Here is a 27,712-nt window from a genome sequence, read left to right as displayed (position 1 = left end):
CGTAAGGTCTCTGGTTGGTTGTAGCGGAGACTTGGTCCCGCCTCGGCCTGGCCACTGCACCAGAAGTAGGAATCGTTAATCGTTTCGACGGGAGCGCCAAGGTATATATAACCCCACTCCTCTGATTGCCTCTGTCTTTGTAGATCCTGTGAGTCCAAAGGATGAAAACCAAAACCCGAGCATGCAAAGCCACGGCTTCCAAAATTCCTTCCAAATTATGTTCAGTGGCTGCCCGAGTCCTGAACAAGGTAAACTTCTTTTCCGTTTCTCTTCTTCAAAATTTCATATTATGATGCTCCTGCTGATTGTTTTGTATCATAAACTTGGATTCCTGAGAGGAGTAAATGCTTGCAATCATCCTTTCCTGCTACCTTTCTTGCTTTATTTGTATTTGTATTTCTTTTTATCTGTTTCGGATTCTCTTATCACCAAACGAACAACCTTGGCATACCCTAGAATGGTGGTATGGCAGTTATTTTTGGTAATTGCAATGGCTGTTGCAATTCTAGTTGGTTAAATGATTGAACTCGGGTTTTACAGGCAAATAAAAAAAAATGGGGTTGGAGGTTATTTAGGGACTATAAGTGGCAAGCCTTGGGGAACGGTGGTTTAATCGAAATATGGATTGTCGGGGCTAAGGTTGACATAAATTTCATGTGGTAGGCACCCATTGCGTCTCTCATTGAACTTGGGAGGAGAATTTGCTAGTGTTTTGGTAATCTATGAAAGTGCCTTGCTTTCAAGGTTGGGGTAGGAGATGTGACCAGCTCAGGTATTTCCCTTTGGAATGACACTCGGTTTGGTTGAGTCTGTTGCTATATCGAGTCTTCCCATGGCTGTATTGTTTGGTGGGCTGGCAGCTATTAAAGAGGTGGTGGTCAGGGAGTGGTATGAAATCTCGCCAGGTCAAATAATATGGCATCTTCTATTTTATATGGCCCCTAATGGTCGGATACTGCTAGTCTTCTACTTCTATCAAGATTGGAAGACTCTCCTATAGCAACCCTTCTTACTCACCCACATTAATGAGGTCTACTTATCCACTAACGCTCATGATCTTAGGACTTGGACTCTCCATCCCTCTGGGCATTTCCTGGTTAACTCTTTCTCTCAACTCCTTGGTCCAGATGCTCAGGTCTCCACTTTCCCAGCTAAGAAAGTTTGGAATTCTAAGATCCCCCTCAAAGTTTGCTTCTTTATTTGGGAGGCTTGTTTGGGATAGGATTAACACTTGTGATGTCTCTCAAAGAAAACATAGAAGGAAAGAACTCCTGTCCCCTCACATCTGTGTGATGTGCTTACAAGATGGTGAATCGGTGGATTGTCTCCTTATCCATTGCTTGGTTACAGGTCTAGAGTCACTTCCTTAGTTTGGTTGGAGTTATCTGGGCAACCCTGCAGCATGTCATCGATTTCCTATGACAATGGAGAACTGGCAATCTTGGCAAGAGAGGGAAGTTCTATTAGAGCTTCATCCCACATACTCTGATGTGGGGTGTGTGAGAAGAGGGAAATTGCAGAATTTTTTAAAACAAGAAGAGGTCTATTGTCGACTTGGAGTCTCGCGTCATTATGTTATGTAACTCTTGGGCCATTTTTTGTGATGATTTTGCTGGCTTCAGAATTGGAGATTTAACAGGAATGTATCACATGTTCTCAACTCTTCTCCAAGGCCAAAACCTTCCATTGCCTCAGGTCAGTGGTAGCTCAGAGGTGTGGCTAATGTTTGACAGAAGTTCCATGTGAAACCTGGGTGCAGTAGGCATAGGTGGAGTTATATTGTTGAGAGGAGGGTGTCCCCTGGGCCTTTAGTGGTCCCATTAGAGTTATATTCCTCTAACTTGCAGTATCTTCAATCCTAAGGAATGGAATCCACTAATTTTTGAGGAAGCTAAGGTGGTGGATGAAGTGGGAATGATCCTCCATGGTTCAATTGCTGGATCTCTATGCTGAAGGGCTTCTAGAATATCAAACTTTATGAATTTCTCCATTGGTTGGGAAGAATTAATTTACAGACCATTTTAGATTTTGATATGATTTTGTGTTCAATATGTGAAAGCTCTTCCTAAAACTCACATATAATTGGATTTGTCCCCTTTTGATATTAATGTTTATTTTTCATTATCTATTAAATGCTCTGTAATTGTTCAAAACTCATCAAGTATGAGACTGATGATTTAACAGAAAAATAAATGATGAGTTTAACAATTGCAGTCATCATAAAGGTCAAAAATAGCTATTGCGGATAATAATTTTTTGCATGTTTTTATCTATTATTTTGAGTACGTACATAGCACATGATTTTGTTTTTCCCCTCCAACTTTAGAATTTTTAAATCAGAATGTTAGCCAGCATGATTTCTTTAAAGAAGCAAAGTTGGCTAATTGTATGCATGGACTGGTAGATGAGTTCCTCTTGGCTTATTTATTTCATCAAATGATTCTCCTTCACCAGTTTACTGTGTTAACATAATTGCTCTGACTTATTACCAGCTTCTTGAAGGCAACCAGCCAACTGCAATATCATTGTCAGAAAGGAGTGAATTGGATGAAGATAATGGAGATGATACTAGAATTCCTGTAGATGGATGTGATGAAGGAAATGAAGGTGTAGAGAGGCTTAATCAATGTCAAGCAGCTAAGAAGCTTGGAAGGAGCATAAAAAATGTAGATCAGCTGACTGCAGGATCATTGTTGGAAAGGAGTAAAATGGCTGAAGATAATGAAGAGGATAGTAGAATTCCTGTAGTTGGATGTGATGAAGTTAATGATTCCATTAAAGGGGTAAAGGGGTCTAATGAATGCCAAGCAGATAAGAGGCTTAAAAAGAGTACAGAAAATACAGATAGGCCAAAAGTTAATCTGTTGGCTGATGAATCCAATCATCAACATGAAACTGAACCTGATAATGCAGATAAGCTGCCCAGCCATGGTATTTTGGCTGTTGAAATCAATGATGAGAGTGAACATAATACTGTCCCAAATAATGTGGGTGAGCTCAACTTCACTGATGATGAAGCCAATGATAAGAGACAATTTCATACTCTAGTAAATGATGCCATTAGCCCGAACTGTAGTATTCTGGTTGATAAAGCCAAGGATGAAGGTCAACCTAATACTGTACCAGAAACATCAAGGTGCAGTGATGGATATCGTGGTATAACTCCTATTTCAACTTTAAGTAATAAGGTTGATGTCACTAAGCAGAAACTTTGCCTCTTGAATTCCCAGGACCTGTTAACTCTAGATTTTGTGGGAGCAACAGATGGAACAGAAGAAGGGGTTTGTTTAAAGTGTGCTGAGGGTGGGCAGGTGTTGATGTGTAGCAGTAATGACTGTCCAGTAGTGGTTCATGAAAACTGTTTGGGCTATCCTGCTAACTTTGACAATATAGGCAACTTTTACTGTCCATTCTGTTTGTACAAACATGTAACTGTTGAATTTAATGAAATTAAGAAAAAAGTATATTTGGCAAAAAAGGCTCTGTGTAGATTTTTGGGTACAAATTTGTCAGTGAGGTTAGATGAGATTGGGAAGCAAGTGGATACTTCTATAACTTGTCATGCCAATAATGCACGTTTTAGAGAAGAAGAGATAATTCCAGAGGAAGATAGACTAAATACTCTGTTAAACAAAGCAAATATGCATGGAAATGGCACAGTTGAGAATGAGGCTGATGTCTCCATAGAAGACACAAACTCTGATGGTGAGACACATGATGTCTTAACAGAAAGAAAACAAGACAAGCCAAAGATGCTCAAAGACAACCAACATCTAACAGTGGAAGAACAAATGCCAGCTGAAAGCAATACTGCAGGTAAGAGAAATGTATCCTCAACAACTGTAAAACATATGCAGCAAATGGACCATAATCTCAGAAATTTTGTAGAAGATCATCTGCAGAAAGTGACGTCTATCGCACAGAGTGGTGAAGATCTACCTTGCAGAGAGGACTTTCCTTTTCTCAGTGATACGTTTGATAAGTGCTCAACCAAAAGGAAAAGAAACCACTCCAATACATTTGAAGGGTATAGATATATAAGAGAGGCTGAACAAAAGAGACATGTAAAATTTTGTGCTACGTCTGAAAATAGTAACTCACCCTGTGAAGGCACCATTTGTGCAGTAATCAATGACAATGATCATCTAACAGAGGCAGAGGAACAAATGCAAGTAAAGGGAAATATTGAACATAAAGGTAGTTCATCTTTATCCAAAGGAGAACATGAACAAAAAGTTGATTGTCAAACAAAGAGAAATGTCGAGGATCAGCTGAAAAAGGAACAATCTACTGCACACTATGGTGATAATGACCCAAATATGGTTGAAGAAGACCATATAAGAGAGGATGAAAGACAGCCATGTGAAAAAGCCAATGTGTGGTCCAGAAATAGGATCTTGCCCTGCAGAGACACTGAGACTTTACCAAGTGACAGTGACAGATATTCGGCACAGAGAATTAAAAAAGCAATACTCCAACCACAGATTTATGATCAACCAGAAGAACCTTCTTTGAAAGCAAGTAGTCTTGTGGATGAAAATGCAGAAGACCAGAATAGAAAGGCTATTGCTTCCAACAAGTCAATAAAATACCAAAGGGCAGCTAATCATTCGTAAGTTCCTAATATGTTAAGTATATATTTATCTTAGTATAACTATTTTACTGTTAATGGTAAAAGTTCAACCATTTTGTAATTCATTATCAATCTTGTAGCCAGAAAGCAATAGGAAGAGTCTGGACAGCACTGGTGTTTATTAGTTGACATTAACATCATTATGATTTACAGCCCCAGCTCTTCATTTTCTAATTCAAGACGTAAGAAACTACCTTGGAAGGCTGAAGAGGAAGAAACTCTAAAGGTATCATTCTCTCAAACTCTTGTTTAGCTCTTTATTTAACTGAATGGTTATTGAAGTTTTTTGTGCAAGCTGCTTAACTACTATGTTATTCACTTTGGATCTGTTAGAGTTCCTTAAGGATTCTTCTGGGGTTTTAAGATTGTAATGTCTATAATGTTGTACTTAATGTTATTGTAGAAAGGAGTGCAGATGTTCTCAACTACAGTGAACAAAAATATCCCCTGGAGGAAGATTTTGGAATTTGGTGCTAATGTATTTGATGGAACTCGCACCCCAGTTGATCTGAAGGATAAATGGAAAAACATAAAGAAGGCTAAAGGGAAAGATGAAGGTAATTGTTATATTATTAATGTTTTATGTGTGAGCTATAGGAAAGGTTTAACTGGGCCTTTACTTTATTCTTTTGGTGGTGGAAAACTTTTGTATGGGAAACTGAATAATTGGTCATGTTTTCAAACTTCTTGGAAACAGGGATAACTCAGTAACGAAAGAAGGAATTCTACCTGTTTTTTTGTTCAAGATCAAGATAAGAGAAAGTCTAAGCTCAGGGACAGTTTGTTTGGTTTGATATTTTTCACTATTTGTAATTCATAACCGGTTTCCATAAGGATAAGTGGAAGATTATTTTAATCAGATAGAGATCAAGAGGGATATTTACTTTCAGGGGTTTAGATTTTTGGATTAGGTTCACTTTTGTAGGCTCACCAGGAAAATTTTTGTTTTTGGTGGGATGTTTTGAGTGTGAATTTGGGCATCTTTTCAATGTAACTACTAATAAATTTCTGATCTTTTTGTACAGTTATCTTGATGTAGATGCTATGTAAATAATGTGTACTTTTCTTTTTGTATGCCAAATAAGGAAATGCCTATTTCTCTATATCACTTCTGTATGAATATTCAAATAAAATATGTAGTAAATGAGTTGAGCAGATAAATGTGGTTGTGTTAGAAACTGGGAGGGAGCTTTGTTGTGTTGCTAAATATGGTTCTTATCCTAGTGTTTCTCCTTTATTTTCAGAAGCTTGAACTGTGAAAGAAGGTGTTGCTTTTTGCAGGAAGTTGGGCTTTAAATGTATCACCATTAAATCAGATTGCACCCAGCTGCTGCCTAGTTTTATCTCCTATAATAGTATCTGGTCAAAGGTAAGTGGGCCCCTTGTTTTCTGGATATTTGTTTCGTTTTGGGTGCTTAATGAATTCCTAGAGAGAGAGAGAGAGTTAAACAACTAATCTTTCCTTGACAGAACACAACATGTAACAACCAAGAGAAGTTGCTTCAACAACTCTCTTAGTCCATTATACTTATAGATGCTATGAACTGAATTGTTTATCAATTTGTCTTTTAGTGCATAAAATAGTCATAGAGTGAAATGTTTAAGAGTAAGGTAGTAATGTAGACATGCCATTCGGCAATCAAGGAGTCTGTATCCTTAATTGCTTATTCAATAAAGGATAAGCCGATAAGCAAATCAGCCATTATCAAATGACCCCAGAATGGATCTGCTTCAGAAGAAATAATTGCCTAAAATGTACTCGCCTTGTTTGGTTGAGAGACCATGCAGGAAGTATAAATGAAGGTGGGTGTTTTTTTTTAAATCTTTGGGGTGGGAATGAAGATGTAGGTGAGATTGGTAGTGGGGACCATAATTATTGAATGTTCTGAAACCAATTACTTTATAGGATAATTAAGGATCTATATTTTTTCCCTCTTTTGTTAATTATCATTGTGACAAAAGTCATGGTCCTTGTATCCTTCATTTTTTCCAGTCCAACATGAAGGGATAATTTCTGCAGATGCTCGAAGACAACATAAAAGGGCATCAAGATGACTAACAAGCTTCATGCTGATAATTTTGTGGTAGAAAGTGGCTGCCTGAACCTAATTCAAGCATTGGAAAGGGGAAACTCTCAAATGGTGAGGGATGCTTTTTTTTTTTTGTGTGCCAGGACATCTTGGCGGCTAAAGTATAAAAACATTACCTTTTTGTTTTGTAAATAGAAATGTAAATTCAGTGGCTCATGCCTTTAGCCAAGAAAGGGTTAACTGAGTCTGGATCCTTTTGTGTTTAGCTGCCCTTGGTGGGTAGACCTTCTTGGAACCATGGCTCTGTGTCCCTGGGTGGTCTCCTTGTGAGCCATGACATCTTGGAGGCTTAAAGTATAAAAACATTACATTTTTTGTTTTGTAAATAGAAAAGTAAATTCAGTGGCTCATGCCCTTTTAGCCAAGAAAGGGTTAACTGAATCTGAATGCTTTTGTGTTTAACTGCTCTTCGTGGGTAGAACTTGTGAGCCATGACTCAGTGTGACCCTGGCTGGTCTCTTGATGGTCTGCTATTTATTCTTCTCCTATCTTATAATATAACCTTCCTGTTTATCAAAAAAAAAAAAAAATGAAAGGTAGACGGAATGGAGTTTTGATGGAAATCGAAACATTCAGTACCTACCTGTGAGAACTCCACTTGGGAAGAATGCCCAAACCGAATGAACAGGGGTTGCAATTCTTTAGCAAGGAACCCTCCCCAACTGTTGGAAACAGAAGTATAAGGAAGTAATATCATCGCTAAAATGGATCAGATAAGCAACGTCCATGCAGCATAAACCAAATTATATCGCCATAGTCAATAGGGTACTTTGCAGGCATTATGGATGTGGAAACTTGATGCCTAATTGTTGAGAACGTTTAGGCAGCTACATTCAAAGCACTTGAACTTGATGTTTTGAGATGCAAGCATGGATTTATCATGAAATCTGTAACATTTGGCAAATTGTTTGAGTCCCATTGTGAATTATAAACCTTGTGATCGTGAAAGGAGAGCCTAATTTCTATGATATCATCTTGTGCGTTGGTGCTTTGAGTTCCAGTTGCAAATCTGTTTTATGATCTGGACAAAGTTGAGAAAAATCCAGAAGGTAAAATGTTATATTCGCAGTCATTTGGGTATTGCAGCTCGTAGCTTAGAATCACTGGATAGATTCATAGTTCTCAGAATTACGACTCTGGGCTCACGACAGGGGCATTCGATTCACAGTTTTGTGGGATTAACCTGATTTTGGGTTTCTCATATAAATAGAGAGGAGTGTGTGTGAGATACAGGGAGAGGAACTTGGGGTGTATTGGAAGCTAGGGTTTTGGTGAGAAGCCTATAAACATTACCTGTAATTTCTACTATTTGGTAGTGGATTTCTTTTCATCTGATGCTCGTGGACATAGGCTATAAGCTCAACTGCATTAATCTCTTGTTTGTTTTGTGTTGCTTTGTTTTACATTTTCTTCTTATCTTCTCTGCCTGTCAATCATTTTCTTGTTTTTGGGTTTGTTAGAATCGCAAAAGTTGTTTTCAAATTTCAATGCTGATGAACTGCATCCTCTTCCATCAATTTATTCAGAGGTTGAGGCATTGGCTTTGCTGAAGCCTGGAGATGCTAATGGACAACACGCTTTTGTATGCAACTTTTCGAACATCCTACAAACGAGGTAAGGGTCCGTTTGGTTCGTAGTTGGAATTGGAATCGGAATGGTCTATTCCCATGGTTTGTTTGATTCAGAGAAAAATGAAAATGGGGAATGGGATTTCATTCCCAAAGGAGGGGCAGAGAATGGCCATTCCCTCAAATGGGGGAATGCCATTCCAGAAGAAATGGGAATGGGATTTCAATTCCATCCAATCAAACAGTTGAATCGAATAGTCCATTCTAATTCCGATTCCAGACCCTTATTCCCATGAACCAAACAGGGCCTTTTAAGTTCCGAAAGAAAAACACCAGATGCCGGTCAAAAGAAGGCATCAAGATGGACACAGGTATGTGATAGATGTGGCTGTCCTGGTCGCGCAATAGTATATTTTGTGTGGTTAGACTTCAACCGTGGAAATCGGGAGACATAAAATTATAACTCTCATAGGATATAATATCTATCAACCTCTCCATATGCATACAGCTTGGTATTGATAAGTCTTGTATAATAAGCAACCTGATATAGGGGAAAGCCAGAAGAGCAATCAACAATGAGGAAGTTCATCAGTAGTGCTGCTATGTGTGTTTGGTTTTTAGCCTTTCTCATCTTATCGATGAATTCCTGGTTTCTTACTCTTTCAGACGCAAGAGTTGTTCTAGGTAACCATTACTCTAATAACTTCAATCTCTTAACTTCCCAAGGCTTTTTCCCTAGTAATTTTTGACTAATTTTAAGTGTAATAGCTCTAAATTCCCATGGGAGTTATTTTAATTTTATTGTGTATATTGACAATATACATTATCAAAATCATTTTTAGTTCATAACAGTCATTATCGTCCAAGCCTTATTCCCAACTATATAGGATCAGCTACATAAATCCTGTTTTGCTTAATGTTATATCCATTATTGAATTATGGGGTCTTAAAGTTATTATTAATTCAGTTTACTAATAGAAGTGAATATTTTGATTGCTTTTAGTATAATTAATTTAATCAGGATTTCATCTAAATGTGATGGATAAAATTCAATTTGAATCCCAATATCAATAAATCGAATTTATATCTTGGTATTATATCCAATCTAATATGCTTGCAGCCCATGGAGAGTTTAAGAGACAAATAAAATAAGGACTAAAATATTGGCATTGTTGTCAGTTTAATTTGACATATAACAAAGGCACGTAGCAGATTACATGGTAAAAAGATAGGAGGCCACAAGCAAACATACAGATGTGTTACAAACTTATGATTGATGCAATCTCATATTGGCTAGATATTTACCAAAATACTCTCAACTTACATTACATAGATACATGATTTTGAAGCCTATCTAGTATTTAGTCCTTTTTAACATAAAAGATTCATAAAAATTTAGAGACTGTTTGGCTAGCAGGAATAGGGGTCTGAAATTGGAATTGGAATGGGTACTGTTTGGTTGGATGAAATCAAAACCCTATTCTCATTCCTGGTGGAATGACATTCCTCCATTTGAGGAAATGGCCATTCCCTCCCTCTTCTTTGAGAATGAAATCTCATTTCAGCTGATTCTAATTCCCATTCTCATTTCTGTCTGAACCAAATAGACTATGAGAATAGACCATTCCGATTCCAGCTGTGAACCAAATGGACCCTAATACATTGAAACTACAATCAAATTGAGTCATACAAATGATGGTGATAAACAAGAGGAAAAAAAAAAGACTGCTGTGACCGTCTCGCATGCAACCCTTAATGAAATGAGAACACATATATATGCATTTGAAAGAAAAACTAGAACATCACATCAACTGAGTTATTTTTTTCAAAGACTATTGTATTTGTATTTCATTCGAGGTTGCAATGCAACGATGGTTGCAGCAGATGTGAGCTCGACAACCAGAACATAAGAAGTGTAAAAGAAAAGAAAAGAACCAGTCTTAGCTTGCTTTAGGGAAAATTCCCAATTAGTACTTTCTACTTTGAGTTTAGTGTCACTTTGGTCCCTGAACTTTAAAATGCAACAATTCCGTATCCAATCTTTCAAAATGTGACAATCCAGTACCTGCCATTAACTAGCTGTTAATCAACCGTTAAGTGACATTTTAAAAATGCATAAATTCCCTTCGAGTGTCATTTAATTTTCTTTATCAGCTATCCAAATATTGACAAAAAAAAAAAAATTAATAATCCCAAATCCTTGCCTCTTCTATTCAATATAGTTGGGGTCACCAGAATGCCAATTCAAACGTAACCCCAGCTTTCTCGAATGGAAGAAGCAAGAATTTGGGACTGTTAATTTTTTGTCAACATTTAGATGGTTGATAAAGAAAATTAAATGACACTCAAAGGGCGTTTGTGTCCTTTTCAAATGTCACTTAACGGCAGGTTAATTACTGATTAATGTCAAGTACTAGATTGTCACATTTTAAAAATTTGGGTACTGAATTATCATATTTTAAAGTTCCAAAACCAAAATGGCACTAAACACAAAGTACAAGGTACTAATGGAGAATTTTCCCCTTATTTTACTTTCCAATTCATTAATTTCTATTTTATCGTCTTTTTTTGGTGATGACTACTTTTGCAGCGTCTACATATGTTGGACGGCGAGATCTCCCATCTCCTCCTTCTCCCATTGTAAATCCACGAAGATCACCCGGGCATGGATAACTACTGCTTTCCCATGACCAAGAGACCCATGGGCACGGCCATGTTTTGCCTACTATGCATCAAGACTGGTCGTGTATTACATGGATCTGATTTTATTGCTTAAATAAACGAAATTTGTACAAGTTAATTAAATAATTTGTCAGAGAGAGAATGTGTCTCTTTTGGGAATGAATTGAGGAATACCCTATACAATTGTCTTATCTCTAAGATTCTGAAACCAATTACTTTATAGTTTAATTAAAGGTGTATATATATTTTTTTCTCTTTTGTTAATTATTATCATTGTGACAGAAGTCATGGTCCTTATATGCTTCATTTTTTTTTCTCGTACAACATAAAGGGCTAATTTCTGCATAAGCTCGAAGACAAGTAATAGAGAATAACAAAAAATAGTTAAGCCTAGTTGTCAGTTGAGAGTAAACTATATATCCTAATTCTTAATTTCATTAGTTGTAGAAATGGCCGGTAAATCTTCCTAAATAATCAACGACTTGCTGCAAGTTAATTTCCTTATTACTGAAGAATCATTTATCGAATGAAAAATCCATCATAATTGGATGCAGAATTCATGAAGTAGAAATTAGAAAAAAAGACAAAAAATATAAAAAAAAAATAGTGGCCAGAGTTGTTTTGATACGAGATGCTAATGTTATCTACAAATTCAAAATTTATGTAAATACTTACAGTGATTCACAAAGTAGATCTTCTACAACAATAATTGTTTTCTTTGTTTTGATTCCAAAAAATTAGGCATCACAGTTGATCTAAAAAACCAAAATACCATATCCAAGAATTCTGAAAACAAAAAATCAAAATAAAAAAGGAAATCAATTAAATAATAATAAAAGAGGAACAGTAAGATGAGAAACAACATTTTTTGAATGGAATGATAATTAACAAAATTCTTTTTAATAATAATTCTTGCTTTTGATTTTCTATTAATATTTTTTTCTTATATTATTTTCCCCTCTATCGCACGGAATCCAACTAATATACTATAAAAAATCATCAATAACAAGTCCGACAGTGCTGCTAATGTGTGGGTTGGAAGCACCGTTTTCTGAGAAAATGGTGTCTCTTTTGTTTGGAAATGTTGCTGCCAGCCTGCCAAGTAGGACATTTCCTGGAGCAACAACAACACCTTCTATTTGATACCAGTTCTCCATATCTGTTTTCGGCATTGCTGCATTGGTATCTATTATAGGAAGTCCACGTCATGCCACATCATGTCCTCATTGGCAGCAACGAGCTCCAATTTGAGAAAACGTCAAATTCAACATTGCTCCAAACCACGCCTTCTCGATTATGAAAAAATGGTTCCAAACATATTGACATTTTCTGAAGCACCGTTTTTTTCAACATGACGCTGATATATCACTTGATGAAGGGTGATTTGGCACGACCTAGCAAGAAGGGGACACGTAGGCGCGATCTGATCGAGGGGTGACAACTCAGCCAAGCGAACCCAGTTCGAGACCTTCGGAGCTTGGGTATTCAACCACCTCGGCCCAAAAAAACCACCTAAGTGTAGAGGCACCTTGACACCCAATCCAGTTCGGGACTAAAGAATCGAAGTTCAAGCTCGGAGCTAATGAGCCGAAACGCCACATAACCGACTCCAAAGGCTTCCCCAACAGATCCCGAATTTCTCGAGACCATGATGGGAACTCGTCCCGACTCTGCCTGAATCGGGGGTAAACAATAAACCTTATCAACATATTACTCTCCTTAAAAAATGGAACAAACTTTATCTCCACAGCTCGGAGATCTCGAAGCTTTTTCGTAAGGCCCACGACTACTCTAGTATATAAAGACATGAAACCTCAAGGCAAAGGTACGCGTGATAACTCTACTCACTAGCATTCAAGCTCTCAAGCATTAAGCTCGCATTCACAGCATAAGTACTGACTTAAGCATCGGAGCGACCTCGCCGGGTTAGCTACCCGGGTTCTCTGATCTACTGTTTTGCAGATTGATCCAGCTCGCCACCCAATTGGATTTCGAATCGCCATCCAACTAGGAGTAGCTAGATCACACACCATCAATTGGCGCTATCTATGAGAAGCGATCGAAAGGTCATCCCTATCTCTTTATAGTTTCAAACTCAATCTCAACCTCAATGGCATCTTCCAGCCACACCGAAAAAAGTATCGAGATGAACGTCACCGGGGGGCAAGCTCAGCAATCAACCTTCCCCCAAGGTCCTACGGTATGCATCGGCCATTCACTATTCCGCTCACATTGTCCGGTGTCCCGTCACTGTCCGCACCATAGAGCACCACACAAATGAGCGTCCCACTTCCCCTAGTGGTAGGCACGACTTTCTCTGAGCCATCTGTGGTTCCCCCCGGAATCGAGCATTCCCAGTTTCATGACCACGTTCAGTGCGTCCGGGCAATTCAGATCCAGATGTAGCAGGTCCAACAGTTCCAACAGTACAAGTAGTACTATTTGTACCAGCAGTATCAACACCAGTTCCCTCCACTACAGCCGAACCAGCAGTCGGTTCCACCCTGGCACCCAGGGCCCCATCAAGGCCAGAACTCGAATCGGCCTGGGGTCAACTAGAACATCAGCCGATCTCCCCATCGGGGTGAAGAGACCTCGCAAGTACCGATTCCTCTCAGGAGTCAGGTTTCGCCCTGTGGGAGGAGAGATGGTCAGCGCACTCCTCCAGTCTCGCAAGGAAATCTCAGAAATAGGTTCGGGGATAGTCATCCCAATCCGCCTCGGTACTCCCAGCAAGAAAATGATAGCATGTGAGCAAATAATAACCGGTTCAGAGTTCGAGGTGCGAACTCGAGACAAGACCTCTCTGTCCCTCGAGATAGCCAGTTCGAGCCCCACAACCAAGAGAATCCAACGAGAAGGACCAAGATCTACCTTGCGACAACGCCGAAGTACCAAACCAGACCTAAGTGAACAGTACCAATGCCGAGCCAATGAAGAAGCAGCAGTGGCAACGTCGCAAAACACGCCACCCCTCGTCGAGGAACAACCCGTCGACGAAGGTAGGCCAGCAAGAAGAGAAAGCCAAAGGAAAGGAGGAAGTGAGCTCGGTGGCTACAAAGACTGCGCCTCCACTACTTTGCCAGTCATCACCTTTGTCTCCTGAGCTCTTGGCAACTCCAATGCCAAAAGATTTTAAGATGCTCCCGTTAGACAAGTATGACGGGTCGTTTGACCCCAACGACCATGTGGACTCTTTCCAGTCTCAGATGCACCTAGCTGGGGCTGATAAGTCATGCATGTGTGTGGCCTTCTCCACTACGTTTAAGGGGGTAGTTCGAACTTGGTATCAGAACCTCGTGCCGGGCTCCATCAAAAGCTGATCCCAGTTCACCGATCTGTTTACTACGCACTTCATTACCAGCAAGAAGTGTCTGAAATTGTAGGAAAGCCTTCTCAACGTGGTTCAAAGGGAAGGAGAATCAATCAGAAGCTATATTAAGCGCTTCAACGATACTTGCTTGCAGATACCGGACCTCGACCCGGCGGTACGACTCACTGCAGCAAAGAAAGGAATCACCCATAGGGAGTTTAAGTGGCATGTGGTAGCTAACAAACTAAAGGACATCACCGAATTCCTCAAGTTAGCAGATCAATTCATTGGTACCGAGGAGGAGATCAATCAAAAGACCGACATCCCACCGCCAGAAAAGAGGAAGATAGAGAATGAAGGAACGAGCAATGGTGGGCAGAAAAGGAAGAAAAGCAAGTCCCCAAGTAGGGGAAAAAGCAAGTCAAGAAGCTAGTCCCCCTCGCGAACTTGCAAGTTAGGTCGACGCTCCAAGACCCCACCTGTGGACAAAACAAGCTACACGCCTTTGAACGCTAAGCGAGGAGAGATCTTAATGGCTATTAAGGACTCCTCCTTCGTCAAATGGCCTCTCAGGCTAAGGGGAGATCTAGCAACAAGAAACTCAAATGTTTATTGCCATTTCCACAGAGATCATGGACACAGTACGAAGAATTGCAGGAATCTCTGTGATGAGATCGATGAACTTATCCACCGCGGATACCTGAAGAACATCTTGCGAGAAGAGAGGGGATAAGCAGATCGACAGGGGGACCAGAGAAGGAATGGCCCCGAGGTCAACAGGTAGAAGAGCAACCACCATGATAATTGCCAAAGGAAAGACCGATTCATGGGGTAATTAACATGATCACCGGTGGGTCTATCATCGCCGGATGTACATCAACAACTGGGAGGACCTCAATCCGCGAGTTAGAGAATGAAGGGGAAAACCTGCCAAAGTGACCTTGGCTCGAGGAACCGATCTACTTCACTAAGGACGATGCGCGCGGGATCCAGTACCCCCACGATGATGCCTTAGTGGTGAAGCTAAGAATTAATGATTTCGAAGTAAAGCACATCTTGGTAGATTTAGGCAGCTCGGCAGATATACTCTTCAAGGAGACCTTCGACAAATTACAGCTATAGCAAAGCGACCTAAAACCGGCAAATACTCCTTTGGTAGGGTTCAACGGCAAGAGGTTAGACCTCTTGGTCGAATCACAGTACCCGTGGAAGCCAACACGTAGCCAAACATCATGCGATTTGAGCACACGTTCCTAGTAGTCGTGACTCCCTCCCCTTACAATGCCATAGTAGGTCGTCCCATCATGCATGTTCTACGTGCAATAGTATCCACTTACTATTTGGGATGAAGTTCCCAACTGATTACGGAGTGGGAATCGTGCGAGGTGACCGACTCAAATCACGCAAGTGTTACGTGGCTGCCCTAAAAGGAAAAGCAAAGCTTGAAGAGGATGTCGAGCTCGAGCGACTAGTGGAGTATACCAACAAGCGAGCTGCCCCGAAAGAGGAGACGGTCCACATACCAGTCTTTACCGCTGAACCGGCCAAGATTCTCCAGATCGGAGCCTCGATCAGCGAACCACTTTGAACTCATCTAATAAGTTTCTTACTTCAAAATTTAGACATTTTTGCTTGGTCCGCGATAGAAATGCCCAGAATTGATCCAAAAATTATTACTCACAAACTTAATACCGACCCCCTAGTCAGGCCAGTAAGACAAAGGAAACGCAACCTCGCCCCGAAATGTTGGAGGGTAGTTGATGAAGAGGTTGGGAAGCTCCTCGCGGCAGAATTCATCAGGGAAGTCCATTACCCGAGCTAAATGGCTAACCTGGTTCTGGTGAAAAAAGTCAATGGCAAGTGGCGCATGTGCATCGATTACACCAATCTGAACATAGCCTGCCTGAAAGATTGCTTCCCGCTACCCAAGATCGACCGCCTAGTGGACGCAACCTCAGGGCATGAGTTGCTAAGCTTCCTGGACGCCTATTCCGGTTACAACCAGATTAGGATGGATCCTGCTAACGAAGAGAAGACCGCTTTCATAACTGAGCTCGAGTTATATTGTTACAAGGTCATGCCCTTCGGATTAAAAAATGCTGTGGCAACATTCTAATGCCTTGTAAATAAGATTTTTGAGCCATTAATCGGTAATAAAGTAGAATGTTATGTTGATGACATGGTCGTGAAGACCCAATTTTCAAATTTTTTGTTGAATGATTTAAAAGATGTTTTTCAAATTTTACGAAAATATAACATGAAGTTGAACCTGACTAAGTGCATCTTCGGAGTCACTTCGGGTAAATTTCTAGGCTATATAGTCAACTGACGTGGCATCGAGGCCAACCCAAACAAAATAAAAGCGATTTTAGATATGAAACCACCCCAGAAAATAAAAGAGGTTCAGAGGCTGACTGGCCGGATAGCCGCCCTGAGCCGCTTCATGTCCAAATCGACAGACCGGTGCTTACCCTTTTTTAAAGCTATAAAAAAGAGTAATAAAAAAGAGTAAGGACTTCAAATGGACTGAAGAATGCCAACTCGCTTTTAACGAGCTGAAAAGATACTTAGGTACCACCCCAGTTTTAACTCGACCCAAAGAAGGGGACGTGTTAAAACTATACCTCTCTACGAACGATGAAGTGGTTAGTTCAGTACTGATCAAAGAAATAGATCGGGTTCAATGACCCATCTACTATGTTAGCAAAATTTTGCAGGATGCAGAAACTAAATATCTAGAGATCGAAAAATTAGCATACGCACTAATCATAGCAGCCCAAAAACTTCACCCGTACTTCTAGGCCCACACTATCGTTGTTCTCACCAACAAACCCCTGAGGCAGATTCTGCTCAACCCCGAGGTGTTTGAGAGATTAATGAAGTGGTCCATCAAGCTGAGCGAATACGATATCCGATATGAGCCTCGGCCAACAATCAAAGCTCAAGTCTTGGCCAATTTTGTAGCAGAATGCACGTTCAGCACAGTGAACCCCGAGCTGACCGGGCTCGCTCACATGACGGGAGTTTCAACCAGTGCGGCGCTAGTCCCAATTAGAGTGGAACCGACTTGGGACGAGGAGCCCTGGATCCTCCACGTCGACGGCTCGTCCAACCTGTAGGGAAGCGGTGTAGGACTGATACTATACAGACCAAGCGAAGTGAAGCTGGAATATGCTCTCCGATTCGGATTCGAGGCATTGAACAACGAGGTAGAATATGAAGCGTTGGTCGTCGGGTTAACCTTAGCAAGGGAAATGAAAGAAAAGCACCTCATTGTATGCAGCGACTCACAACTAGTGGTCAACCAAGTCAATGGTGAGTATGAAGCCCGTGACCCCACTATGGCAGCTTACTTGGCCAAAGTCAGAGAGATCCTGCGCAGCTTTGTCTTCTACTTCATCAGATAAATTTCGAGGTCCGAGAACGCTGAGGCCGACGCCTTGTCGTGACTAACTAGCACAAGCAACAACACCATGCGAACTGTGTACATAGAGGACTTACCTCAATTACACGATTTATGGCGAAGGTAATGGGCCCTTCGGCCCCTATTTATAGTCCACCACATCCGACAATCAACGACTGAGACCTGTACGATCCAATGGCTCCCATGAAAATCGGGTAGTGTGAGGACAAAATCGTTTCGTGGTTCAGCCAGATGGTTGAATAGGCCGGACCAATGGTTTGCCCTCCAAATTGACTAGACCTCGCGCCAAATCCACTTGAACTCCTCATGAACTCCCCACACCGGGTTAGGACCCCTGGCACGAGGAGTGGGGGGCAATTGATGAAGGGTGATTTGGCACGACCTAGTAAGAAGGGGATACATAGGCGCGATCTGATCGAGGGGTGACAACTCAACCAAGCGAACCCAGTTTGAGACCTTCGGAGCTCGAGTATTCAGCCACCTCAGCCCAAAAAAACCACCCCGGTGTAGAGGCACCTCGACACCCAATCCAGTTCGGGATAAAGAATCGAAGTTCCAGCTCGGAGCTAATGAGCCGAAACGCCACATAACCGACTCCAAAGGCTTCCCCAACAAATCCCGAATTTCTCGAGACCACGATGAGAACTCGTCCCGACTCCACCTGAATCAGAGGTAAATGATAAACCTTATCAACATTTTACTCCTTAAAAAACGGAACAAACTTTATCTCCATAGCTCAGAGATCCCGGAGCTCTTTTGTAAGGCCCACGACTACTCCAGTATATAAGGACATGAAACCTCAAGGCATAGGTACGCGTGATTACTCTACTCACTAGCACTTAAGCTCTCAAGCATTCAGCTCACATTCATAGCATAAGTATTGAATTAAGAATTGGAGCTGAAGGGATGAGAGATCCATCATATGGATGGCCGAACCCTACAGGAAGGTTGAGTGAAATTTCAAAAATTTATCTCTCTCCCATGTGGGAATCGCATTCCCTATTTTAGAAAACTGCATTTTCAAGGATCAATCTTGAAACCAAACCGGACCATATCTAAAACCAAAAGGGAGGAGAGGGATATATCTGATACGGAGTAACAATAACTCCCAACGAAGGTGTTCACGCCCAAGGAGAAAACCAAAATCTGCTCCCATTGAAGATGACACAGTGTGAGGTGAAGCAAAATCAGCAAGACGACTCTTCAGCAAGAATGTAGTAAAGGGCTGGTGAGCACAACTTCCGATTGCTTCTTCTAGCAAGAAGCAATATCAAGAATGATTCTTGACCACTCCCACAGGTGGAGATCGAACTAGCTAGGGGAGGCAAGAACAGGAAGAAAATAGCAGAAGATAGAAGCAGTCAAACTGTGAGTTGTCTTCTCTCTTAATTTAGCAGACTATGAGTTGTGTATAGAGGTCCACCCTTCTCTCCTATTTATAGCCTTAAAGAAAAGTTCTCCTAATCCTATTAGGAGTTTCCTAATCCAAATCTTATATTTGGATCTAGACTCTCTTTAAGAGATAAGGATAATCCATTATCTTATCTGCATATAAAGATCAACCTTCATGATCAAATTAGGAGTTTCCTGATCCAAATCTTATTTTGGATTTGGACTCTTTGAGTGGATAGGGATAATCCCTTATCTTATCAGCTGATCCAAATCCCAGAACCGACCCTATTTAATTAATCTTATTAAGCCAGTCCGAATTGGGCTTTAGGCCCATTAAGTCTAAGTGCTCGCTTAACCTCTTAACCTACTACCCAATTGGCTATCCTTGTATGGCGTGCGACCCAAACATTGATCTACACATCAGCCACATGGGTTTAGCCCATCCTTTGTTACAAGGCTTGACCGAATTCACTGCAGGAGACAATGAACCCCTAAGTCCATCACCATGGGCTCTTAATGGGCCCAACATTTATACTAAATGGTCATTGGGTCCAGCCACCTTATGAAAACCCAAAGACTGTGGGCAGATGCAAGATTAGCCCATCAGGTATTACCCGCAATGGTCTTACACTTAACCTCTTAGCCCATAATGATCAAACACTGCCCGACAAGAGAGGACCTCTCCCTCGGTTGCAAGGTGCAGTGTTGCACTCTCTACGCACATGGATCCTGGGAATTAAAACCTTTAGCAAACATTTTGGACCGTAATATATATATATATATATATATATATATATATATGTATATCTTTATATAAATATATTTTGCAAAACAAATTTCAACGGTTGAAATCAATTGTCGGTAGTTTAGGTTTCCATCAGAGAGAGAGCATCCCCAATCACTCACTTTGTCCGACAAAGGGGCTGATCCTGTCACTATGATCACCCACTCAGATGAATTCTCGGACTGTCTCAACATACCCAGGTTTTGACCCCCTCTAAGGATCTCACTGATTGGCATATCAAAGACATCACAATCCGATATCTAGTGCAGTATCATAATCGAGTCTAGGGATCACGTGTAACATTCCAATTTTGCCCATTTATCTCCAAGGTCTAGGGCAATACTAGAATTTTGGAACGGTTCAGGATTTCAAGAAAACTCACACTACATGTACCTCAGGTCTCACCCTGGCAGATGAGACAAGCCACCTGAACCAACTTGGCGGCACGTCAGTGTTAGCCTTGGCAGGATAAATCTCCCCAGATCTATCCAACGACTGTGAAGATTCTAAACTAACACGAGTCGCATAAGTGTCAAGTTTAAGGGTATTACATAGAAACACACCACAATGACATGAATCAATTATGTACTTTTATTCATTTACAATAAATGTCAAAAAGGTACATCAATCTGATTGGAGCTAAACGGCATAACTATCAAACATCTCCTACTTGTACTTAGGTTCAATCGGGTACAAGCCGAAGTCCCATGCTTTCCACGTGTTTCTCAAACACTTTCTGTGTCAGTGTCTTAGTCAATGGCTCTGCTACATTTTCCGTTAATGCTACCTTCTGAATCAGGACGTCCCCTCTTCCAACTATCTTTCACATTACATGGTACTTCCTCTCGATGTGCTTCGACTTCGAGTGGGCTCGTGGCTCCTTAGCCTAAGCAATGGCTTTAGTGTTGTCACACAACAATGGATTGGGTGATGTGCTGGATGGAACTACTCTTAATTCCTGAATGAACTTCTTCAACCAATTGGTTTCTTTGGAAGCTTCACTTGCTGCAATGTATTCGACTTCGGTTGTGGAATCTATGGTAGACCTCAGTTTGCTGCTTTTCCAACAAACAACACACGATTCTATCATGAAGATATAACTAGATGTAGACTTTCTATCATCCGGATCTGACTGAAAATCGACATTAATATACCCTTGGATCTGTAGTGAACTACCATCGAATACCAAACAAAACTCTTTTGTCCTTCGAAGGTATTTTAGTATGTTTTTCACAACGATCCAATGCTTTTGCCCTGGGTTAAATTGGTATCTGCTTACCACACTCACTGCTTGAGAGATGTCAAGACGAGTGCACAACATGGCATACATGATGCTCTCTACGACTGAGGCATAGGGAACCTCTTTCATGCCCTCAATCTCTTCGGGAGTCTTGGGAGACATACCCTTGGAGAGAGTGACTCCATGTCTAAAAGGAACATTTCCTTTCTTGGATTTCTCCGTGCTGTATCTCTTGATTATTTTGTCAATGTAAGCAGATTGAGATAATCCTATTATCCTCTTCGATCTATCTCTATAGAGTCGAAGACCTAGTATGTAGGAGGCTTCTCCAAGATCTTTCATGGAGAATTGCTGTGAAAGCCACACTTTCATTGTATTTAACATTTCTACATCATTCTCAATCAGTAGAATGTCATCTACATACAGAATCAAGAACGTAACCTTATCACCACTGGTTTTTCTGTAGACACAGGGTTCATCCAGATTTTCCTCAAAGTCACATTGTTTGACGGTAGAGTCAAACCGGATGTTCCAACTCCTAGAAGCTTGTTTAAGTCCATATATGGATCAGTTGAGTTTACATATTATGTGTTCCTGACCTGCAACTATGAAACCTTGTGGTTGTTGCATATAGATATCAGTAAGATCTCTATTCAGGAACGCAGTTTTGACATCCATTTGCCAAGTCTCATAGTCATGGTATGCTACTACAGCTAGCAGGATCCTAATGGATTTAAGCATGGCCACAGGCGAGAAGGTTTCCTCATAATCGATTCCATCTTTTTGAGTATATCATTTCGCCACAAGACGAGCCTTGTAGGTCTCAACTTTACCATAGGGGCCCTTCTTCCTCTTATAGGTCCATTTGCAACCAATTGCCTTTACCCCAGGGGGTGGATCTACTAGAGTCCAAACTCCATTGGTTTCCATTGAGTCCATTTCAGTTCTCATGGCATCTACCCACTTCAAGGAATCTATGTCCAACATAACTTCCGAATAAGTCAAGGAATCCTCCTCACTTGTCGTGGCTTCCACCAAGTAACTTTCTTGGTCATAGCCAAAACGGACTGGAGGCCTGGAAACCCGAGTAGATCTCCTAGGTTAGTTATTTTCTGGAGTTGGTGGGACATCTCCCACTACCCATGGGCTCTCCTCATCAAGAACAACTTCCTGATGATGATTATCTAGGATGTAATCTTCTTCTAAGAAGTGGGCATTTCGACTACAAAACACCTTTTGCTCTTTTGGATCATAGAATAAGTAACTCATAAAGCCTTTGGGTAGCCTATAAATAGGCAACAACTGGTTTTGGATTCCAATTTGTCAGCACTTGTTCTTTTAACATGTGCTAGACAACCCCAAATGTTCAAGTGTCTTACACTTGGTTTTTTGTCGGTCCAAAGCTCATAGGGAGTCTTCAGAACGGATTTGGTTGGAACCCAGTTCAGCACGTATATTGTAGTTTCTAATGCGTAACCCCAAAAGGATGTGGGTAACTCCAAGTCTATGAGAAGTGATCGGACCATATCTAATAAAGTTCAGTTCCTCCTTTCTGACACACCATTTAATTGTGGTGTAGTAGGAGGAGCTAGTTGTGATAATATCCCATTGTCCTTTAAGTAGTCCCTGAATTCGTCATAGAGATACTTGCCACCTCGATCTGATCGAAGGGTCTTAATTTCTCTCCCTAACTATTTCTCAACTTCTTGTCTGAATTCTTTGAACTTTTCAAAAGATTCAAACTTATGTCTCATTAGGTACACGTAACCATACCGTGAGTAATCATCGGTAAAGGTTATGAAATAAGCATGCTAGTTACGTGTCCTAACATTCAGGGGACCACATACATTAGTATGTATAAGGTCAAGTGTGCCTGTAGATCTTTTAGGCTTACCGGTAAATGGCCGTTTCATCATCTTACCTTGAAGGCAAGGTTCACAAGTTGGAAGATTTTCTACAGTTAGAAAATCCAAATAACCATCTTTTACCAACCTTATGATTCGATATACATTAATGTGGCCAAGTCAATAATGCCACTGGCATATGGGATTCACTATATCACGGGTTCTCTTCTTGGGGATTATTTCCAATGTAGTTTCGGTGATGTTTGTTTCCATAGAAGGATGGAGAACATAGAGAATGTTTTCAAGTTCTCCATATGCGAGGAATTTGTTGTTTCGTTTAATAGTAATCACATTACTAGATAAGATAGAATAACCATTCATGCACAATTTTGAAATCGTAATCAAATTTCTTCTTGAATTGGGTACGAAAAGACAATCTTTAAGTACAATAGTTCATTCTCTGAAAACTAATTCTACAGTTCTTATGGCTGTAGCTACAACTGTTGTAGAAGTCCCCAAGTAGAGCGCCACTTCTCCGTCACTCAGTCTTCTGTTTATCTTGAACCCCTATAGTGAGTTACACGCATGAGTTAAAGCCCCAGAGTCAATACACCAGGAAACAGAAGTGACCAACAAATTGGTCTCTATGATAAAAGATTCAAAATTACCTTTCTTCTTAGTCTCCAGAAATTGATGACAGTTCCTCTTCTAGTGGCTGGTCTGTTTGCAGAAGTGACAGGCATCTGATGCCTTATCCTTCTTCTGCTTCTTGGCTTTGCTACTTTTCTTCTAAGCCTCTCCTTTAGCCTTCCGCTTTCTCTTGTCTGATTTGCCACATTCAACAAGCACGGCTATCGGCTTATCCTTCTTGATCAGTTCTTCAGCCCTCTGCAACATATTGCTGAGTTCTTGAATTGAGAGTGCATCCCCGATCATTCACTTTGTCCAACAAAGGGGTTGATCCTGTCACTATGATCACCCACTCAGATGAATTCTCGGACTATCCCAACATACCCAGGTTTTGACCCCCTCTAAGGATCTCACTGATTAGCATATCAAAGACAACCCAATCTGACATCTAGTGCAGTATCATAATCGAGTTTAAGGGTCACGTGTAACATTCCAATTTTGCCCATCTATCTCCAAGGTCCAGGGCAATACTGGAATTTTGGTCCGGTTCAAGGTTTCAAAAAAACCCACACTACATGTACATCAGGTCTCATCCTGGCAGCTGAGACAAGCCACCTCAACCAATTTGGCGGTACATCAGTGTCAGCCTTGGCAGGATAAATCTTCCTAGATCTATCCAACAGATGTGAAGATTCTAAACTATCACGAGTCTCATAAGTGTCCAGTTTAAGGGTATTACACAGAAACACACTACAATGACATGAATCAATTATGTACTTTTATTCATTTACAATAAATGTAAAAAAGGTACATCAATCTAATTGGAGATAAAGGGCATAACTGTCTAACAGGAGCGACCTCACCGGGTTAACTACCCGGGTTCTCTGATCTACTGTTTTGCAGATTGATCTAGTTCGCCGTCTAATTGGAATACAAATCGCCATCCAACTAGGAATAGTCAGATCGCACACCATCATCACTATTTTCTGGAGCAACGACATCGAGGCCAAACAGACGCATTTGTTTTGTTAGTATATGATATCAGATCATTCCATGCTTCAATTGTAACAACCTTTATCTTATCTTCTGATGACGTGGACGATTTGACACTAAATATACCCTTGCTCTTTTTCATGCAAGGAAAAGGCATGGGAGGTACCCTTTTCGGTCAGTAAAAAACGGATTAGTTTGGTGGTTAAGTGCATATACGATGGGAGTAGACCAGTTTTCTTTACAATGTATCGGATTCGGGCTTCGAGTCGGACCCATTCAAATTTACCGAACTCATCCCATAAATAGGGGTCTGGTTAAGAGAAATATAAAGGGGATAGATTTGGCAAAATTTATTTATTTTTTTCTGTTTTTTAGAACCACTTTTGCACATTTACACAATTAGGGAACATCCACTACACAAGTATACAAAATATAAAAATATAAAAATAAAAGGGAAAATTACTTGTATAGATATCACTAGATTATCACATACATCTTTGAATTCAACTTTTGCCTATCTTCATCTATACTTATTTATATAGTTGTTAGCCTTTCCTATTATTTGTTATTATTTTATAATTTTTCTTTGTTTTCGCTGGTTATGCTGTCAAATTATATTTTCATTTTTATGATTATTTAATCAATCATTTATCCATTTGAATTTTCAATAGCACAACTCTACGGGGCTGGAAGTCGCGAAACCGTTCCCTATTTACAAGTTGTGAAACCGTTCCCTCTCAGCATGTCGCGAAACCATTCCCTCTCTCTGTTTAGAGAGAGCTTCTCTCTTGAGTTTCTCGAGGTTTTATCAATTTCTCTATTGGGGTGGCTCCCTTCGGAAGTCCCCCTTTCCATTATCCTCTCTTTTCTTTTCTTGGTTTTTTTTCTCTTTTTTTTGTTTCTTTTCTTCTTTGCTCCCTTGCTTTCATTCTTCGTTCTTCCTCCTCTCTAGTTCTCTCCATTCTTCCCACTATTTTATTTCTATCCGTTCTTCCTCTCATCTATTTCCTTCACCTTTTCCATCTAGTTCTCCATTATTTGCCTCTTTTTGTGCTTTTTTTTTCTCCTTTCTGCAGGCAATTTGACAAGGGGGTTACTTTCTCTTGGATCCTGTATTGGGCATTCGATACTGGTGGATGTTGCTTTACATTTTGCTGTCCATGGTTAAGTCTGTTCGTGGTTCTCCAGCAGATATAATTCATAGTCGGTTCCATTCGTTGTTCTCCGGTAGATTCAATTATGGAAGGTAGTTGGTCTCTGGTAGTGGTTATAATGTTTGGGACTCTACCGTCTTTTGCGGATCTACCCCAATCATATTATTACCGACTCTTTGCAATCTCTTTTGCGAACCTCTCCTATCACTTCTCTTGTTGTTTGTGGTGGATTGGAGTTGTGCTTATCTACTTCTGTTGGTGATTTTAAATTCACCTTTGTTTGATTGCAGAAGTTCATTATGTTCTCCTTCATCCATTTATATATTTTGTTCTTCTTGAGAAATTGTATCTGGGTTCTAATTGGCTTTGTTGGCAATTCTCAGTACTTGTATCAATTTCTTGAATGAATGAAATATGCTTTAAGCCTTAAAAAAAAAAAAAAAAAAAACTCTATGGGGCTGGAATGTGTGAGAATGTGGGTTATTCTAGCCTAGGGCGACCACTTTGTGTGAAAAAATGCCGAAAGCTATATCCCACATAGCTGGAACTAACATTTGGATAATGACATTTTTATCACTGTATATGGAGATGAGTTAAAAAAAAACCCTAAAATAACACAAGAGAAAGAGTATAAATAAACAATTTTTTTTCTTGGTTCTGAAATTAGCATCAATTTATAGAACCTCACCAGGTCATGAAGGCATGTCTATTAGCTGGATTGCTCTGTGGATTGTGGAGAAGTCTCAGTGCCAATTGTTCATCTATGTGGCAATGCAATTGGACCCAAGAGGGCCAACATATTTCTTTCAGTTGTTCATCCCTTAGTCTCCGTTTGTTTGTGATACAAACGCCAAACTGAGGTATTTATGTACCCCGGTTCATGTTGCAAGTGTTTGTTTGATATGTAAAAATGTGATGATTATCAAATCAAAAATGTATTTTCTGACACTTTTTTACTTTGAGAAGAGAGCATTATTGTACCTATTTTTTTGATACAATTTTGTGTTCTTTTGATAATTAACTTTTTGACCAAAGTTAAGACATTGGAGCATAAGATAGTTGGAGCATTTAATGATAGGCCCACACTTGCACCGATTTCAAACAAACACAATGAGTGCAAAAACGGTTTAAAATGTGAACCATATTTGCATTGATGAACAAAAAAAAGAGTAAATATGTAGTGTACATATTTATGTTTGCATTGCAACCAAACGCAGCCTTAACATCAATATTTAAATTTCAACCCAAATACAAGTGTGGGGCCAATAGGGAAGCAAACAGATTGGATCGGGTTCAAATTGGGATAGATCCGAATCCAATCTGGCAATACATATCCCTAAATTCACTCCAATCTAAAGATCAAATCAGATGTCACAAATGGATATTCGAATACGAATTCATTAAGGATGCCAAATATTCAAATCTTATCCGATCTGATTTAATTTCTGAATTTTTAATAAATTATTAAAAAAAATAAAAAACAAAAGTATTTTTTCAACTATTTTTATCATATACATATAAGTAAATAATTTATTGGGAGTGATTCAAATTTTAATCAGATCTTATATCCAATCTGATTCAACCGAAAAATCTGACAATCAACTATCTGAATCCAGTAAAAAAGGATATTGGATCGGATCATGGTCCAGTCCATTTGCACGCCTAGGGGTGCTAGGGTGCTAGTGTAGCTGGACAGATGAGAATAAGATGGGCCTCACAATTATTCCACATGGCAGAAAGAGGTGGGGTCATGTGGAGAGCTTTACTGCTTGCTTCACTTTAATATCTCTTTTGTCTGAACAACGAGCTTTATGCAACAGATCTCCTATGGTGTGCATGCATGAACTGAGACTACTAAACTGAAGAAATAATGTTTTACCTACCACCTCAGAAACTGGGCCATTAGAGTCCAGCTATGATACCGAAAAGATATCTTTGTATAGCCAACCATCCATTGCAACGTCA

The 27,712-nt window shown here is 40.1% G+C and overlaps 1 protein-coding gene across 10 annotated transcripts; it reads left to right on the top strand.

Moving 5' to 3' along the window:
* LOC104594379 (uncharacterized) lies at positions 1–11,148 on the top strand. Of its 10 annotated transcripts, XR_016069164.1 has the most exons (8): positions 1–248; positions 2,493–4,612; positions 4,787–4,859; positions 5,037–5,190; positions 5,915–6,002; positions 6,654–6,774; positions 8,250–8,975; positions 10,882–11,148. XR_016069164.1 is itself a non-coding variant. In XM_088886695.1 (7 exons), exons 1-7 carry the CDS (start codon positions 162–164, stop codon positions 6,670–6,672), a joined length of 2,469 nt encoding a protein of 822 aa, XP_088742821.1. In that variant the 5' UTR covers positions 5–161; the 3' UTR covers positions 6,673–7,129. The 10 variants fall into 10 exon arrangements, 4 of the variants coding, with proteins under 4 accessions (XP_010252969.1, XP_010252970.1, XP_010252971.1 ...); XR_016069317.1 differs by lacking the exon at positions 10,882–11,148 and having other exon boundaries at positions 6,627–6,774; positions 8,250–9,212; XR_734727.3 differs by lacking the exon at positions 10,882–11,148 and having other exon boundaries at positions 8,250–9,194.
* Positions 11,149–27,712: the final 16,564 nt, after the last annotated feature.

This window comes from Nelumbo nucifera, chromosome 1, assembly GCF_055504915.1.
Source record: "Nelumbo nucifera cultivar China Antique chromosome 1, China Antique-T2T, whole genome shotgun sequence".
NCBI lineage: Eukaryota > Viridiplantae > Streptophyta > Magnoliopsida > Proteales > Nelumbonaceae > Nelumbo > Nelumbo nucifera.
This window is presented reverse-complemented; position numbering and strand designations above follow the sequence as displayed.